Source organism: Mus caroli, unplaced genomic scaffold, assembly GCF_978045245.1.
Source record: "Mus caroli unplaced genomic scaffold, Mus_caroli_1 scaffold_4, whole genome shotgun sequence".
Lineage (NCBI taxonomy): Eukaryota > Metazoa > Chordata > Mammalia > Rodentia > Muridae > Mus > Mus caroli.
Window position 1 is genome coordinate 85,926,582 of NW_028227259.1, and position 18,916 is coordinate 85,945,497.

At 35.3% G+C, this 18,916-nt stretch overlaps 1 protein-coding gene across 2 annotated transcripts in view; it reads right to left on the reverse strand.

Moving 5' to 3' along the window:
• Tecrl (trans-2,3-enoyl-CoA reductase like) overlaps nucleotides 1-18,916 on the reverse strand; it is a 90,625-nt gene that overhangs the window by 62,356 nt on the left and 9,353 nt on the right. For both annotated transcript variants that reach the window (XM_029477523.2, XM_021163921.3), the window contains one exon: nucleotides 13,399-13,450. In XM_029477523.2, coding sequence (XP_029333383.1) covers nucleotides 13,399-13,450 — 52 coding nt within the window. The remainder of the gene's footprint in view (nucleotides 1-13,398; nucleotides 13,451-18,916) is intronic.

Consider the following 18,916-nt stretch of genomic DNA (forward strand, 5'->3'; position numbering starts at 1 on the left):
TTTTCTTTTAGGACTTCTACCTGTTTGGTTGTCTTTTCCTGTTTTTTTTTTAAGGACTTCTACCTGTTTGATTGTGTTATCCTGTTTTTCTTTAAGGACTTGTAACTCTTTAGCAATGTTCTCCTGTAATTCTTTAAGTGAGTTATTAAAGTCCTTCTTGATGTCCTCTACCATCATCATGAGATATGCTTTTAAATCCAGGTCTAGCTTTTCGGGTGTGTTGGGGTGCCCTGGACTGGGCGAAATGGGAGTGCTGGGTTCTGATGATGGTGAGTGGTCTTGGTTTCTGTTAGTAAGATTCTTACGTTTACCTTTTGCCATCTGGTAATCTCTGGAATTAGTTGTTATAGTTGTCTCTGTTTAGAGATTGTTCTTCTCGTGATTCTGATTACTGTCTATCAGCAGACCTGGGAGACAGGCTCTCTCCTCTGAGTTTCAGTGGTTAATGCACTCTCTGCTGGCAAGCTCTCCTCTTACAGGGAAGGTGCACATATATCTGGTGTTTAGACCTCCTCCTGGCCTAAGAAGGTCCAAAACAGGACCTTTCCCAGATGCTGTGTTGCTTTGGCAGTTCACAGAAGCTGTCAGCTTCTGTGGTGCATACTTTCACCTGTGCAGACTTAGTTCCTAAGTTTGGCAGAGTACTGGGACCAAGATGGCGCTCCCTGCTCCTGAGGCAGAGGGCTACCGTGCAGGGCGGACCACTGTCCTCCGGCTGGGAGGGTGCCAGTTGTCAAAAGGGTGCCCCTCAACAGAGGAATGGATACAGAAATTATGGTACATTTACACAATGGAGTACTACTCAGCTATTAAAAGGAATGAATTTATGAAATTCCTAGCCAAATGGATGGACCTGGAGGGCATCATCTTGAATGAGGTAACACAATCACAAAGGAACTCACACAATATGTATTCACTGATAAGTGGATATTAGCCCAAAACATAGGATACCCAAGATATAAGATACAATTTGCTAAACGCATGAAACTCAAGAAGAATGAAGACCAAAGTGTGGACACTCTGCCCCTTCTTACATGTGGGAACAAAACACCCAGGGAAGGAGTTACAGAGACAAAGTTTGGAGCTGTGATGAAAGGATGGACCATCTAGATACTGCCATATCCAGGGATCCATTCCATAATCAGCTTCCAAACGCTGACACCATTGCATACACTAGCAAGATTTTGCTGAAAGGACCCAGATATGGCTGTCTCTTGTGAGACTATGCCGGGGCCTAGCAAACACAAAAGTCGATGCTCACAGTCAGCTATTGGATGGGACACAGGTCCCCCAATGGAGAAGCTAGAGAAAGTACCCAAGGAGTTAAAGGGATCTGCAACCCTATAGGGGGAACAACATGATGAACTAACCAGTACCCCGGAGCTCTTGTCTCTAGCTGCATACGTATCGAAAGATGGCCTAGTCGGCCATCAGTGGAAAGAGAGGCCCATTGGACTTGCAAACTTTATATGCCCCAATACAGGGGAATGCCAGGGCCAAAAGAATGGGAATGGGTGGGTAGGGAAGTGGGGGAGGGTATGGGGGACTTTTGGGATAGCATTGGAAATGTAATTGAGGAAAATCCGTAATAAAAAAACATTAAAAATTAAAAAACAAACAAACAAAAAAAACCAACCAAACAAACAAACTAACAAACAAAAGATCTCAACACTTAGTTGCTTCTCAACGACTATTTTTTATACCAAAAGTCCCTAAATAACAGCACTTGTTTCTTTTACACAACCAGGCTTCAGGCAGAATAACAGCCAAATATTCACACTTTCACAAATTACTACCCCACACTGCTCCTTTTGAAAGCTATCTCTCCTGAACAGATTCTCATGCTTGGTGAAGTTAATAGAACTTCAATCCTCTTCAGTCCACTCATTGCTGCTCATTTCTCTTTCTAGGAGTATATCCCTTGATACTCAGTCAGCTGTAAAATATCTTTTAGGTCCAACACGGAAAATGCCTGTAAGTCAATGAATCAGTTTTCACAATCCTGCCTTGTAAGTCTTATAAAATCTTGTTGTTCACAAAGATGTTAGCTCCAGTGCCATTCCTTTATTGCAACAATGTAGAGAGGCTACAGCAACCTTCTCCAGAGTCCTGAGATAGAACAGGAATCTGTGATGCCTATCAAGTAACTCACACTTCTGTAAACAGCACTTGACTCTATCCTCGATGACCACTCGCCTTTTCCTAGAGTTCATAAGCTACCGAGTTTGCCCAAATGCTTATAGAGCACCTGCACTCAGGAACATGGGGTCCTTAGAAGTTTCTTTTTTGGTAATTTTATCTACCTCCATTCTTTTGAAACTAAACTAGAAAACTGAAGTTGAAATGCATTTTATGTTTGGTTGTATTTCACACTTATTAGCAAACAGAAATTTTCTTTTTAATCTTTATCGCATTGCTCAGACCTGAATCTGGTCATATGTTTTCTCTCTAGGGTTACTCTTTTGGTCTACCAACATTGTGGTATAAGACTGTCTGTCCAAGTATGTTGATGACTGCCTTCCTACTTCAAAATAATTCTTCCTCAGGCTTCTGTCTACACACACACACACTATATATATATATATCCCGTGTTCCTAGATTGTCAGAATAGTTGTTATAAAACATGATACTACTAAAATAAAACTACAGCTTCAATGAGATCTCATAAAATTTCAGTACATTATTCACAGAAGTAAAAAAAAAATTGTCTTGCAATTATGGAAATACACACACACACACACACACACACACACACACACACAGGGGTGGGAACTATGAGCATGCAAACAATTCCAAGCATAATGAAAATTAAAGAAATCACATTACCTTTACTGAAATGATACTATATAGCCACAGTGATAAAGATATCATGGTATCACGATACTGGCACAAAACAGATGTATAAACCAATAGACTATAATAGAAGGCTCAGAGAAAAATTCATTGAGCTATAGAAACCTAAGCTTTAACAAAGTATGCATCTGGAAAAAATAGTCTTTTCAGGTAGTGGTGCTGACAATAAACCACATATACAATCAAAAGGATAAAATTATATCTATTTCTTTAGAGCACAAAATATCAATTGAAACTGGATCAGAGAATTTAATTTAAAACATAAAGCAGTGCAATTGCTAAAAGGGGAAAAAAAAGAAAGAAAACACTTTTGGACCAAGTTGCAGGCAAAAAAAAAAAAAAAGAAAAAATGTACAAAGAGAAACACAATAGCAACGGATATGGCCACATAGGTTGGCAAAATGAAATAAAAACATCCTTAGAGAAAAGAAATAATCAACAGAATAAGTGGACAGTGCATAGGATGAGAAAAAAATCTATTACCTTTATACGAAGAGGACCTATCTATAGATTTTGAAAAATGGAAAACATGAATCATCAGAGTCACAAATCCAGAAATGGAGCAATGGAAAAAATAGGCAACTGTCAGAAAAGAGCTACAAATACTCATTACAAACCTGTAAAACCACAGTTGGGTGTGGTTTTGATATAGTACTCAGGAGGCAGAAGAAAGTAGGTCTCTGTAACTTAGAGGCCAGTCTGATCTTTAGAGTGAATTACAGGGTAGCTAGGACTACTTAGGAAGAACTATGCTAAAAGCATATCTAAATTAATGTTTTCAACAACACTAGAAATCAGAGACTTGTGAATTATGGCACATTAAAATCACTTTCAGATATCATCTCATTCAAGTGACACCAGTCACTATTAAGAAAACAAGATTAAAAATATCACTGAGAGGCCCTTGGTCTTGCGAAGATTATATGCTCCACTACAGGGGAATGCCAGGGCCAGGAAGCGAAGCAGGAGTGGGTGGGTTGGGGAGCAGGGCAGGGGAGGGTATAGGAGACTTTCAGAGAAGAAACTAGAAAAGGGGATAGCATTTGAAATGTATATTAAGAAAATATCTAAAAATATTTAAAATAATCACTGACAAAAATATGAAAAATGACTAACCCGCATATAGTTGGAGGGAGATTAAACCACAGCGTCTATTTGAATTAGCTGGATGCTTTCTAAAAGACTGAAAATAGTATTATCTTATCGCCCACTTATACCAATCTTGGTCATATAATCAAGGAATGCCACACCCTATGATGTAGGTATACCCAGGCTCATATTTATCATACTGTTCACTTCACAATAGTAAACAAGTAAACTCAGCCTGTGTGTCCATCAACAAATAATAAAGAAATTGTGATGCATACACTCCACAGAATATTTATGAGATATAAAAAAATAAAATCGTGCAATATGCATACATTTCAATGTCACTATATGACATAATTTTAAGCAGAGTAATTGCTTCAATTACTTCTTTGTTGCTCTGATAAAACAGCATCACCAAAAAGCAACATATGGTAAAAGTGTTTGCTTTGGTTTAGGTTTCCAGAGAATTAGGATTCTATCATGGTGGGGAGGCTTGGTAGCAAGCAGGTGGTATGGTGACAGGAATAGGAAGCTGAGAGATCAATCTGAAACCCGAGACAGAGAAGCTAATTAGAACTGAGATGAGGTAAGAGCTCTAAAACCAATCCTCCATTGACATGCTTCCTCAGGTAAGACTACATTCTCTAAAGCTCATCACACAATGCCACCACCTCAGGAGTTCTAGACATTCACACGTAGTTTCAACCAACTGGAATTCAGAAAAGATATTTACATCAATATTTAAAAAGACTAAATTCCCTCTCAAGTATGATATAACTGTGAGGAGTTCTAAAGAAATGGAGACAAAAACTAAGCATGGATACCACGAGGCATTGAGCGTGAGCTGGTGACGCATGCCTTTAATCCCAGCACTTGGGAGGCAGAGGCAGGCAGATTTCTGAGTTCGAGGCCAACCTGGTCTACAAAGTGATTTCCAGGACAGCCAGGGATATACAGAGAAACCCTGTCTCCAAAACAAAACAAAAACAAAAACAAACAAACTAACAAAAATGACTATTCCTTACAGACCCCAGAAAAAACTGCACTAGCTCATTTCAATTACCTTTTTGAGTTAGCGACAAAGATGCTAGAGAAGTTCTCTGAAACATGAGGAAAAACTGAAACAATATTGCATACACACACACACACACACACACACACGCATATATATATATATATATATATATATATATATATATATATATATGCGTGTGTGTGTTGTAAGAGCATTTAAACTAATGTATAAAATCAACAAAGTGAGGTACATTTAAAACTTTACTTTCATTAATATAAAATGACTTCAAAATTTAGCCAGCTATAAAGGTAAGGGTTTTTTCCTTCAATTTCTTTATTGATATATTCTACTTCTAAAGCAATTACAAGATCAACACCATCAGATTCATATGTCCATCAGAGTCAGTGTTTCTGAGCACCTATACTCTATTCACCCATTTTCACATTTTTCCTTACTTATGAGTACATCCTGTTTCCAGTAATCTAAATTTCTCAACTATAAAATTTATAGCAAATATTTAGGTAGCAAGTAAATGACCTAGAAACACTGAAGCAATTGAAATTCACAAGTTAACGATTATTACAAGAAAAAAATAAGTTTAAAAGATACTATGTTAAAAGTTTCGTATCAACATTGTATATATTTACATTTTAAATAATTTTTAAAAGAAAAGTACTTTCCCTTTAGAATATTGGAAGCATTTTAACTTTAGTCACATATTTCCTAAAATAATCAAAATTTGCATATTTCCCAGTAGGACTAAACATACAGAGGTATTTCTTCTTTAAAACTTGAACACATATCATTAATTTTTAAATTACTTACTAACTATACCTTGAATAAATTCCAGAAAAGAAATTCAAGAAAAGCCAGTGCTCTGCAGAGATAAGTGGTTTATATGAGTTCTTTAATATTTCATAAGCTACTCAGTTAAGGAGGATATCAGTTTTCAAATTATTTCTTGAAATTTAATCTATAGTGGATGGATTAGTAAATATTGTCTTCCTTCTGTATTTTGAGTTCTGCAATGTTTTTGAGACTGTATACTGAAGTACAGAAACAAAATGTAAATAAAGCAGGTATTTGAGAGAAAAATCACCAGTGCTACATTTTAACTTTTAGAAGTTTAATGATACAATGTTACAGTCTCTAACTCCCTTGCCCTACTCTGCAAAAGTCTGGAACTTAATGGTGACTGCTCTGGGTAACTTTATGAAATCTGCCTTTTCTCCCTTTCTTCCCTTGGTAATTCAGAAACAGTAATAGCAGTAAAAATATTTGGTGTTTTAATGTCCTTTTTCAGTTATTAAAAAAGTATTAAATGGAAATCAATCAATGAATTAAATTCTCTACTGGAAATTTTTGTACTCAAGTACTTAAAATAGGGAAATATTATTAATATTGTAAAATCATTCTGTCTCTTACTTTCAAATTACGTATACATATTTCCAAATTCAGAAATTGTCAAATTTTTCCTCTAATATAAATAAGAATCAGTAAACCTCAAAAGCAAAATTAAATTATTTAAAACATTATAATTCTTCAGTAAAAATTCTGTCCCTTCTGTAGAACAGTATATATGACATCTCCATTCAAGGATCAGCATAAGGATTCAGCAGATAAAAACTCTTTCAGCCTAGCCTGACAACACGAGAATACAAGTACCAGAACTCACATGCTGCAAAAAGTGAGCTAGTTTACAAAACTTGTCCTATGACCTCCACTATCATGCCATTGTACTCATGTGCAAATCCATATCAACATACACATACAGATAAAAAAATACCCAAATGAAATTTAAAAATTCATTCAGAACAACTATATACAGGATCTGCCTTGGAAATGAGCATCATAAACTGTCTACATGTTGAATTATTGGTATAATAAAGAATTTAAAGAAAAGTCAAAAATGTATTCTCCAAATATTCAACATAATAGATATAATGGAGTTTTCTGGAAATAAAAATGTTTTCTTAAAATTCATTTTCATCAATAATTAGACAACTTGCAAGCAAAATAAAGCAATGGAGGAAGAGAAAATTTTCTAGAGCAACTCATAATTTCCCAACCATGAGTAAAACATAAAGTACTTAAAAGTTATTGAAAGAAACTTGCCTATTAGATAGTTGCAGAAAAATACAGGATGTTTATATAGTGATGGAAAGGCACAAATGGCTGAGAAATGTTAGGCCGGCATCCCAGTATCTCTGATCTAGGAAAGGCTATGTGTTGGTGAAGAATAGCAAAACATAACAATAGTTCCATTGGACAATTTGTTCTTATAGACAGATAGCCTATAACACAGATATATCAACATTTTTATCTTTGAGGAATTAAAAGAGGGAGAAGACTTTAAAACTGAGAATCTAAAAGTAAAAGATTCTGTCTAAAAAGGAGTTAAGAAATATAGAGGAATTTATAATCCAGCAGCATGGATGCACTGGCAAGGGATCATATCTAAAGATCTTTAAGTCCATGTGACCAGGCTGGAATGCAGATATGCTCTGGATTACACTCACATTTGCCTAAAATACACACATGTGTTTTATTATACATCTTGTTTAGGATTGACCCAAGCAATCAGAGAAAGATTTGATAGAATGAGTCAGAGATAGTATATGCCGAAATCTCATAAGAACGGCTCAGCAAAGTGAGGCTACTTAAGAAACATGCAGGGAAAGATAATAAGCTAGACACAGCTGTGGTATGTGATGGGAATTTTACAGAAATAGTTTTTCATATAGAGGTTGCAGCGGGAACAAGCTACACACAGTAAAGGCAGAATGAGCCAGAGAATGAGAAGGAGTCAGAAGATGAAAATACAGTGCCAAAGTTAGCATGAGACCAGGCAGAGCAATGCAGACAGAAGCCAAGAGAAATTTGATTGAATCAGTCAACTTGGAAGATTCCAGGTTTAGATTTGATAGAACAGAGAAGTAAATCCTCTAGGAACAGCCCAAGCCCTGAAGTCACATAGCTAGGCTGTGGCTCTCACCTTATTTCTTCATCTGAGGAAATAAAAGAGACATTCACAAAGAACTACAGTGACATAATGTGTATTTCATTATCTTAGATAAGCTCACGTGTGCCATTGCTGTTAGATTCAAAGCCCCTTACCAAGCCTGCTCATGGGTTTATGCACAGACTTAAGTATTAGAGACAAACTCTGTTACTATTCTCTGTGATGCTTTTGCTAAGGAAGAATTAAAGGATGATCTCAAGGAGCAGTACAATTTCTTTCAGTAATTTGTTCGTAAATCATAAGCTTTTATATACGGACCTTGTAGTTTTGTAGGACCAGACCTAAGCATGTAATAAAAAAAAGTATGAATAATACATGACTATTTTTTTCCAGGAACTGAACGTTGGTGTGAGGAATGTCAGTAGTTGAAGATGTGATAATCAAATATTGTAAGGTGTATTTGGGGAGCATTGATTACTACACTGTTACTACAGTAAAAGTTAGAAGCAATAAAAATAACATATAGTATGAGGACAGCATTGGGATAGTTATAACACACACAAAAAAAACATGAAAATGATGCTGGAAATAAAAGTGAATAAACAATGCACAAAAATAGCTATGGAAGTGGGAAAATACGGCTATCCCTTATGAATATTAGATACATTTGACAGATAGGGAGTTATGAGCTTTAAAATAAGGACATATTAAAGGCTCAGCATTATTGAAGGCCATGTAAATTTGACATAGAATATAAGAGAAAATCATTTGTTATGACCCACATTATCAAGATTGAGTAACTGAATTTAATTCCTAATTAACTACAGATTAAATGATAAATTATCTAATAAACTGGAACTTGAGCATGATCAACATAGCTTGCTACAGGATATGAAGATGGCATAAAAATTGAGATGAAAGTTTAACATGCAGCAGAAAATATGGAGGATGACAAGGCAGACTTCATTTTTTAATTATGTTGAGTCATGGTACAGTTTGTACCTGAAGAGCTCACGGGGGTGGGGGTGGAATAAGAAATTAGAAAACAAAATCAGAAAGATGACAAAGAATGATGTCTTAAAATTACATAGGCAGGATTCATTAATTACCTAGTTATCATCAGTATCTATCAAGGAAATCTTAATCAAAACTACATTGAAGTTTTTTCTCACTGTGGCCATCATTAAGTTCACCAAGTAAAAGAAATTGCTGCCATTCTGTGTAAGAAGGAAAGAAGAGATTCATATTCTATTCATTGCAGTCTACTTGGTTCAGACACTATGAAAAATAATAAAATAAAATAAAGAAAAACAAACCCATCATCCATAACATCCAGATCTACCCATTTGTGGATTCTGTGGTGGTTTGAATAAAAATGGCCCTCATAGGCTAATAAGAAGTGGCACTATTAGGATGTGTGGCCATGTTGCAGGAGCTGTGGCTTTGTTGGAGGAAGTGTATTACTATGGGGTGGGCTCTGAGATCTCAGAAGCTCAATCCCGACTTGTGTGACACTATCATTTCCTGCTACCTGGAGATCTGAAGGCAGAACTCTTACTAACTTCACATCTTCCTGCAAGCGACCTTGTTTTCTGCTGAGAGAGAGAGACAGAGAGAGAGAGAGAGAGAGAGAGAGAGAGAGAGAGAGAGAGAAAGAGAGAGACGAAACCTCTAAAGTGTAAGCCAAACCCAGTTAAATGTTTTTCTTTGTAAGATTGCCTTGGTTACAATGCCTCTCCAACCACAATAAAACCCTAAGTTAGATAGTTACTTCAACAAGTCAAGATCAGAGATACCTGAATACTTACATTGATTGAGACACTATTCTCAATAACCAAGTAATAAAATTACTCGAGGTTACAATTTATCATTACAACTGTGAAGAAAATGTGTATACTCAGTGAGATTTTATTTGGCCATGCAAAATGAAATACTCCATTTGTAGAAAAAAGTGGATAAAATTAAGGATCAATATATTCATGAAACAAGTCAATTCTACAAACACAAACAACATATGTGCTGTCTAATATGTATTCATGTGGTCTATAAGGTATGTGTGTTTCTTATGTTTTGAGAGAGAGAGAGAGAGAGAGAGCAAGACAGAGAACTAAAAGAGGGAGTCTTAGAGATTTAGAGATGGAAAAAGAGATGATAGGGAAAAAGAAAAACTGAAATATAGACCAATAGAGAAAGTATTATTATTATATGGAGATATCATAAACAAATGCTGTTGTACAGTAAACTTGTTAATGAATTAAGTTAACAAAAGACTTTTTTCTTGTAAGAATCAGAGCCTGCTGTTAGGAATGGTTTATTTACTCATTTAGAGTTTTAAGACACTAATAATTCTAATTTTTAAACTCTAAGACCTAAAGACAAATAATATGAAAAGGACATGACAAGAAGTTAATTTAGTATCAGAAAATAACGTTTTTAAGCCTCAAAGTTGTGGATTTTCATGCATAAAATTATTATAGAATATGGCTATTCATGGATTCCCATAAATTTATGTGTGATAGGCTGAATAGGTATGGCCCCCATATGTTGAGTCCAACTCGAACAGCAAGGAAAACGCAACCACCGTTTCTTCTTAAAGCAGTTTACTCAGACAGCTTCTCTCTTCAAATTCCCTGCGCCTGGGGTACAGCGTATCCACTCAAGCCACAACCATGCCTCAACCAATCACCACAGGTCACATCACCTCACCAGGCAGGCTTGCTCAGCCAATCAGGGATTAAGGGCGAGCCATCCACCAAATATGGGCTTGTTTACTGCCTGACACAGATTTCTGTCCGGCTGGCCAGGGAGTCCAGAATGGCTTCCCACACACATAGACTAAAGTGCTTTTTAATAATTGTCCTCTAGGTAGTTGCACTATTAGGAGATATGCACTTGTTGGAATACACAGCCTTGTTGGAGGAAGTGTGGCACTTTGGATGTAGACTTTGAGGTCACATATGCTCACATAAACAAAGCCCAGTGTGGCTCACAATCTTCTGCTGCTTGCCAATCAAGATGGAGAACTCTCAGCTCCTTCTCCCGAACTATGTCTGCCTATGAATTTTTATGACTTTTATTTTTTTAACAATCCAACAATTGTCCCCCTCCTGCCCTCCATTCCCACAGTTCCTCATCCCATTCTTCTATCCCCCTGTCTCTAAGAGAATGTTACCCCACCACCGCCTGGCCCTCCCTACTCCCTGGGGCCTCAAGTCTCTCGAGGGATAGGTGTGCTTTTATTTTAGTAAGTTTAATAAGCATACTAAATATTATGCCTGGGAAAGAGGATCACTTAACAGTAGTTAATAAATCTCAAGTCTTATTATAGTTATTAAATCTGATAACACCTCTGCCAGTTGGATATGTCTCAAATTTTGAACAAATTACTTTTACTTTTTAAAGTCATATTCAAATTTCTGTTCACTTAAATAACAATTTCCTCTGACTAAATTTCTGACATTTTAAATTTTAGCATTGCAATTACTGTTTTATTGTGATAAGTGCTTTATGCTCAGATTGCATAATCCCTAAATAAGTGTTCTAAGAGTATAAATAGGTAGAGATTTTTATGTGAATAGTGAGGATGATTACCTACATAAAAAATGTGAATAGATAATAATTCAACTTATCTCTGGCTTCTTAATATTTAGCCAAGGGTGGCTTGCAATTCCATAGCCACCTGCTTTTCAACCCTGCATTGGAGGGCTTAAAGGCATGTACTACCACATTCAAAGTCTCAAAAATAAAGTTGTGTTTTAATAACTTAAATCTTAAGACATCCCATGCTTCAGAAAACATAGGCACACAATTACAGAGAATATGATAACCAAGTTAGTGCTAGAAAAATGAATTAAGAAAAGCTATGTGGATACCCTGTATTTCATTTTGGATGCTGTGATGCCCTGATTATTTATTTATTTATTTATTTATTTATTTATTTATTCATTTATTTATTTATTTTAAAGATTTATTTTATTTATATGAGTACACTGTAGCTGTCTTCAGACACACCAGAAGAGGGCATCAGATCGCATTACAGATGGTTGTGAGCCACCATGTGGTTGCTGAGAATTAAACTCAGGACCTTTGGAAGAACAGTCAGTGCTCTTACCCGATGAGCCATCTCTCCAGTCCTGATCTTTTATTTTTAATGTATTAAAAACCTATATGCCTTTAAGATAAGATATCAAAACACATCTTCACAAAGTAACTTGAAATATAAGCAGTTTTAAAGTAACTATATTCCTCATTGTATATGTCTCTTAAAAATACATTAAGATCAATAGTCCTAAAATAGTTATCCATTTAAACTCTACTAATTGTTACCCCTTGTTATATTTTTTTTGTTTCTTAAGATGTATATAAATACTGTATAGGCATTTTTATTTTAATAGGAATGATGTTACTATTTGCACTGTAACTAAACTAGTCATATCATAGGGATAGCTATATATAAATCTAGATACCAATCAATGTTTCTATTTCTTTTAAAAGAAATAATTTAATTATTCCCTGAGTTTATCTTCAAATTTTATACAATGAATCAATATATAAAATTATGAATTTGAATATATTCCCCAAAACACATGTTCTGTCCAATAAGACATGGTAAAAAGAATCTTCAAAATGATATAAGTGCAGAAATTAATGATATATCTTAATCCTCCAGGCATTGGCACATTATGATATATCAATATAGGTTTATTACACTGGAGAAGAGCTTTCATAACAGAAGGGGGCTATGCATATAGAGAGTTATCTATTTGGAAAATGTCTCTAACATTGACTTGATTTTAATTATTAAGCAATCAAACTTACCCTTATAAAATAGTAAACAATCATATTTTCCAGTAATTTTATTTTCATTGTTTGAAAATTAGAATGAATTTAATTATTAAAGCTAGATAAAAAGTAAATATATATGTAAAATATGAATGCTGTCAAGCAAATTATAGAGAATTTTGTTCACAGAACACTGTTATCCATCAATAAGTTTGAACAATATCATTTATAGGTCTTGTAAAATAATTTTAATTTAGAATAAATTTAACTTATTTAAATAGTTGGAATAAAATCATCATTTTAATGTTTTGTGCTAATATAAAAGAAATATTTTTTCAGTTAATGTCTTTATATATTAAAATGTCTTCATATAAAAAAACATTGAACTATGAATAAAAACAATTTTATATATAATTTCATTGAAAAAAACTGAAGATTTTTTTGGGATATTGTTAACTGCCTGTCTACTGAATATCGGCAAGAATTTCCACGACCAGTACTCACAAAAACCTGTTTAATGTTAAAGCATCAAAAAGTGTATCATGTGTGAGAATCATTATATTTAAGAATTACTAAATACTAAATTATCAAAGAGATCAGTTTTAAAATACAGCTTTCATGTGCTTGCTCTTAAAGAAAAATTTGAGCCTATTTGAAAATATGTTGACATACATTTTAATAGATAAATGAAACTCACATGCTTTGTGAAACTTCTGTTTGACATCATGAATAGTTGATGTTTGTGTGACCTGAAAGAAGGAAATACAATTATAAGAAAAACACGATAATTTCTGCTAAACAAATATTTAAGAAACATGCTGATGTTGGTAAAATTTCAATAAATTTATATTTTAAATAACTTTTAAATTCTACTTTAAGAAATAATATGTTATTAATATTACATTTGTGTTTTTTACATATAATAATAGTAATTTAAGTCCAATCAAATATATTCCTCTAAAGCATATCTTTAAAATTTTCATCTTTTCAAATTATGTAATTTCAGTCTTCAACAATCAAGAGAATATTGAGTAAAAAAGGATGACCAATTAAAACCAAAAAAAAAATCATTTATTCAGAATCAGGTGCTGTTTGATGTGCATTTGAATCATACAGTAAATATATTAAAAATTTATGGTATATAGAACTGTTTTGAGACAAGTCACTTACATGATTTCATTAATAAATAATGGTAAATGATTTTACAACAATTCTCAACTAAATACATTAAACATACACCAAAAAGCATACAAGGTGCATCATATATTAGGTTTAACATATTTTTATCTCTAATTACTGAGAATAACTTATTTACAAATGCAACTTGGTTTGAATTATTTACAGTAGAAAATGACTGAAACCAACGGTTTTATACTAATACATCAAGCTATCACAGTAATCTTGACTTTCTGTTTATATCAATTTTCAGAACTCATAATTCTTTTCACCACTCATTCTTTATACTTACTTATAAATATGCCTTGAAAGCACATTTTAAGGTCACTTCTTACAACTTGATTTTTTTTCTCCTGTAGGTTTAGGAGATTGGCGAAATATATGATGACCATATGAGAAAAAAATGTTTATCAAGTTTGGTTGACTGATTTTGAATTATGGCTTTTTAAAAAAATAATTAAATAAATATTCATGAAAGAGCATACATAAAATACTTATCCAAAAAGGTTATACACTGATTTAAAAAAAAAAAAGACTTTCTCAGGCAAAAAGGAAACGAACTTATTTAATTAATTAATTAAAATATTTTTTCTTTATTTAAAAAATACTTATTCAATTATTTTGTATTGTATTGCACTTAAACTACAGTTACACAATAGATATATCTATTTCACTTTATCTTCCCTGCATAATGACACTATGAGCAATATTTCAGTACTGTTAAGATGTCTATATTACCAACAGCTACTACCCACGGCATGGTCCCAGGTACTTTCCTTCCATTCCTCTATTCTGACTTCCATAGATTCTGACTTCCATGCAAATTCTTCACTCCATCCTCCCAGCCCATGCTCATCATCTTGGGACTGGGCTGCCAGTCCTTGTACAGAAAGAGGCTTCTCATAGCTCTTCATCTGCTCCATTCCTCAGCTATTTGCCCCATTCTTTTGTGACAACCGACCCACCTCTAACCAGACACACTGTCTTCTCTGGACCCCACAGCTATCACTGTTGGCAGAGACCAGTGCACACTATGTCCTCCTTCATTTCCTGCATTCTGATTCCCTTAGGGTACCAATAATTCTGCCTTTGCTGCCCACATCAGCCTATCCTCCTAGATCATTTCATTCCCTTGAGACTCACTGGATTCTCTGGTAGTGCATAGGCTAGACCTTTCAGTGGTCCATGGAGCTGGATGCCAAACATGCCTGTATAAACCTGAAGGGTCATTGAAGTTCCCTACCACTAGAACACACTTAACTAATCTGGGACTGCTTGGAATATGCTCCAAGATTTTCAGCCAGCACTTCAGATATGTGATCAGTTGGAATCTGAAAATTAAAACTTGAGTGACCCTTAAACTGACAAAACATCACTGTGCTACTAATACACAAAATTTCATATTGGATAATAGCAATCAAAGACCTGAACAGCCACACAGTATCAACAAACATCATACACATTTTAATTCCAGATATAAAGATACAAGCTCAAAACCACAGAAATAAACAAATGACACAATATACCTTTTCCAGAAACAAGAAATCTTATTTTAACATTCTCTTAAAAACTAGCTTAGCTGAAATACAAGACAAGAATTTCAAAATTGGAACTGTGAATGAGGTCAAGGACTTCAAAAGATTATGAATAAGCACTTCAAATAAGACATTATAAAATGAATTAAGCAAAACAATTCGAGATATGAAAATGTAATCTCATAAAGAAACTGATTCACTAAATGTCAAATTGAAATAAAAGTTGAAATAAAACACTCAGAAATAACACAAAAAGCTCAGGGGAAGTCTTACCAATAGATAAAATAAAGTGAAAGAAATAATTTCAGGATCTGAAGATAAGGTAGAAGAAATGAATAGGAATATCCAAAAACAAAGTATGGAAAGCTTATGACTGCTAAGTGAATGACCCAGGAATTGTCTCTACATGTTTTTTAATAGCCTTTCCCTTTCACCCAGTTTTCAAGAATCTTCTAAAGGATAACTGAACAGCACATTAATTTAGTCATTGTCATAAGTCACTGCTATATATTCAAAGAAATCTCTCTCTCTCTTTCTCTCTCTCTCTCCTTGCCTTAGAACTTATTTATTATTTCTTTTTTTATTAGTTTTTTTTTATTTACATTTCAAATTTTATCCCTTTTCCTAGTTTCCCCTCCACAAACCTCCTGTCCCCCTGCTCACCAGCCCATCCACTCCCACTTTCTGGTCCTGGGATTCCCCTACACTGGGGTTTAAAGGGTGTTTCTCTTCTTTGGGGTCGTTGTGAGAAGATTCCTGGGACAGTTAATCCAGACACAAAAGAACACATATGGTATGTACCCACTGATAAGTGGATCTTAGCCCAAAAGCTCACCATGCCCATGATATAACCCACTGACCATATGGAACATAGGAAGAAGGAAGACCAGGGTGTGGATGTTTCAGTCCTGCATTGTTGGGGAAAAAGGGTGATAGTGGGTATGGAGGGAGGGGGTCCTGGAAGTGAGAGAGGAGGGTGAAGAAAGAAGAGGGGCAGTATCAGGTACTAGAGGGGACCAGAGAGAGGTACAGAGGGTCAAGAAATTGAATAAAAAATATATAGCAGTGGAGGATGAGGAACTGGGGATAGCCACTGGAGAGTCCCAGGTGCCAGGCAAGCAAGAGGTTCCCAGGACATAACAGCGATAACTTCAGCTGAAATGTTCACTGAAGGGGAGATAGAATCTGCAGAGACCATCTTCAGTAGATAAGCAGAGTCTCCGTTTGTGGAATGGGGCCACCTACCCATCAAAAATTTTATACCAGAAATGTTCCTGTTCAAAGGAAAGACAGGGACAAAAAGGAGCAGAGATTGAAGGAAGGGCCATCTGAGGACCACCCCACCTGGGAATCCATCCTGTCTTCAGTCAACAAAACCAAATAATGTTGCTGTTACTAAGAGGCACTTGCTGACAGGAACCTGGTATGGTTGCTCCTTGAGAGCTTCTGTCAGCAACTGACCAATGCAGATGTGGATGCTTGGAGCCAACCATCAGACTGAGCTCAGGGACCCAGGTAGGGGAGCTTGTGGAAGGACTGGAGGAGCAGAGGGGGATTGCAATCCCATAGGAAGAACAATGTGGATTTGCTGGACCACCCAGTGCTCCCAGGAACTAGACCACCAACCAAGGAGTGTACAGGGAGGGATCCATGGCTCCAGACACATATGTAGCTGAGGATGGTCTTATCTGACATCAATGGGAGGGGGGCTCTTGACCCTGTGGAGGTTTGATGCCCCAGCATTGGGTAGGAGGATGCTGGAGTGGTGAGGCAGAAGAGGGTAGATGGATGGGGAATCACACTCTTAGAGACAAAGGGGAGGGGAGAAAGGGCAGATGTGGTGTGGGGAGGGGTATTTGTGGAGGGGTAACTGGGAAGTGGGAGATCATTTGCGATGAAAATGAATGGAATGATTAAATAAATAAATAAGAAATACAAATGCCCAAACTGGAAACTTTAACATTCTACTATTTAATATTTCTTATAAGAAATCAATCATGAACTAATAAGCAAGCAAGGTAAAGCTTTCTAACAGAACCAATGTATGCATCTGAAATTCAGCAAATTGTCGTTGAGGCTTGACTCATTGCTGGTTTGCCAACATTTACACTGATGAAAGCAAAGTTTTCACATGCAAGAAATAAAAGTAGTGTCTGTTTACCATCTGTTGTCTTTTTAAAATAAGCTATTCATACTATCACTGTTTGCATAACTATATTTTTCTCATGTGTCCTGGAGCTCCTAAAATTGAACAGACATCTCTGAAAGACTGTCAACACTAGAATTTTGGAAAATGAAATGGTTAGTGGAAAAAAAAACCAACAGCTGGTTCAACCTATTTGTTAAAAATTTGCAATTTTTGATTCAGAAATTATCAATGAATACTGAGAAAACTGTTACACAAGCACAAAAGAAAACAGAATAAAATATTCCATCATAAATGATTAAATATTAAGATGTAACACTCCTCAGAGGAACACATAATATAATCACTCAAACAGGCTTGATAGATGGTAGAAACTGCCACTTTTGGCTTTAGAACAGAAGGAAGAACATGGCCCCAAGAGAATCAAACCCAGGACTAATGCAGAAAAGAAGAGTAACTGTAAATTTCTATTATGAATTTTTAGTTTAGAAAATGGGATAATAAGTTGAAAATTTGCTTTAAAATTTGTAAGTATTTCTTACATGAGCAAGTAATATTTTAGTACTGATATAAATAAAATCCTCATTTACTTAAGATTTCACTTTCCATTAATTTTCACTTATTAATTAAGAAATAGTCGAACAGATTCTTAATGAAAGTTAGCTCTCTGGATACTGAATCCAATCATCTAAATGCTTATGTTGGTAGATCGTATCTATTACTCTGTGGCTAGGGATGCTTCAAAGCATCTCCTAGGTTTGCTTTCAAGGCATGAAAGCTTATGTTTGAGCCCCAGCACTACATCAAACAGTATGATGGGCACTCTCAAAATCCTAGCAATTATGAACTGAAGGTAAAGAAAGGATTTGAACATTCAAAGGCAACTTCAGAAACATTATAAACTTGAGGCCAGTCTTTGTTATATAAAATTGTCCCCCTCCCCCCTGCCGGGCGTGGTGGTGCACGCTTTTAATCCCAGCACTTGGGAGGCAGAGGCAGGCGGATTTCTGAGTTCGAGGCCAGCCTGGTCTACAGAGTGAGTTCCAGGACAGCCAGGACTACACAGAGAAACCCTGTCTTGAAAAACCAAAAAAAAAAAAAAGAAGATATTTTAAAATTGTCCCCCATGGCAAGGTGTGGGGTACTTTGCATGAAATTTGCAGTTTATTAATAATATTTCTTAATAATATAAATATAAAAATGAGCTGTTCAGTATGAATTCTCTGTTAAATCAATATATATTACTGATTGTATGTTCATTTCTAAGAATATGATTCTTCTATCATAAAATATTTATATATTATAGTATTCCCCCAACAGATACCAAATATGCCTTTCTGTCAAAACATGAGCACTAA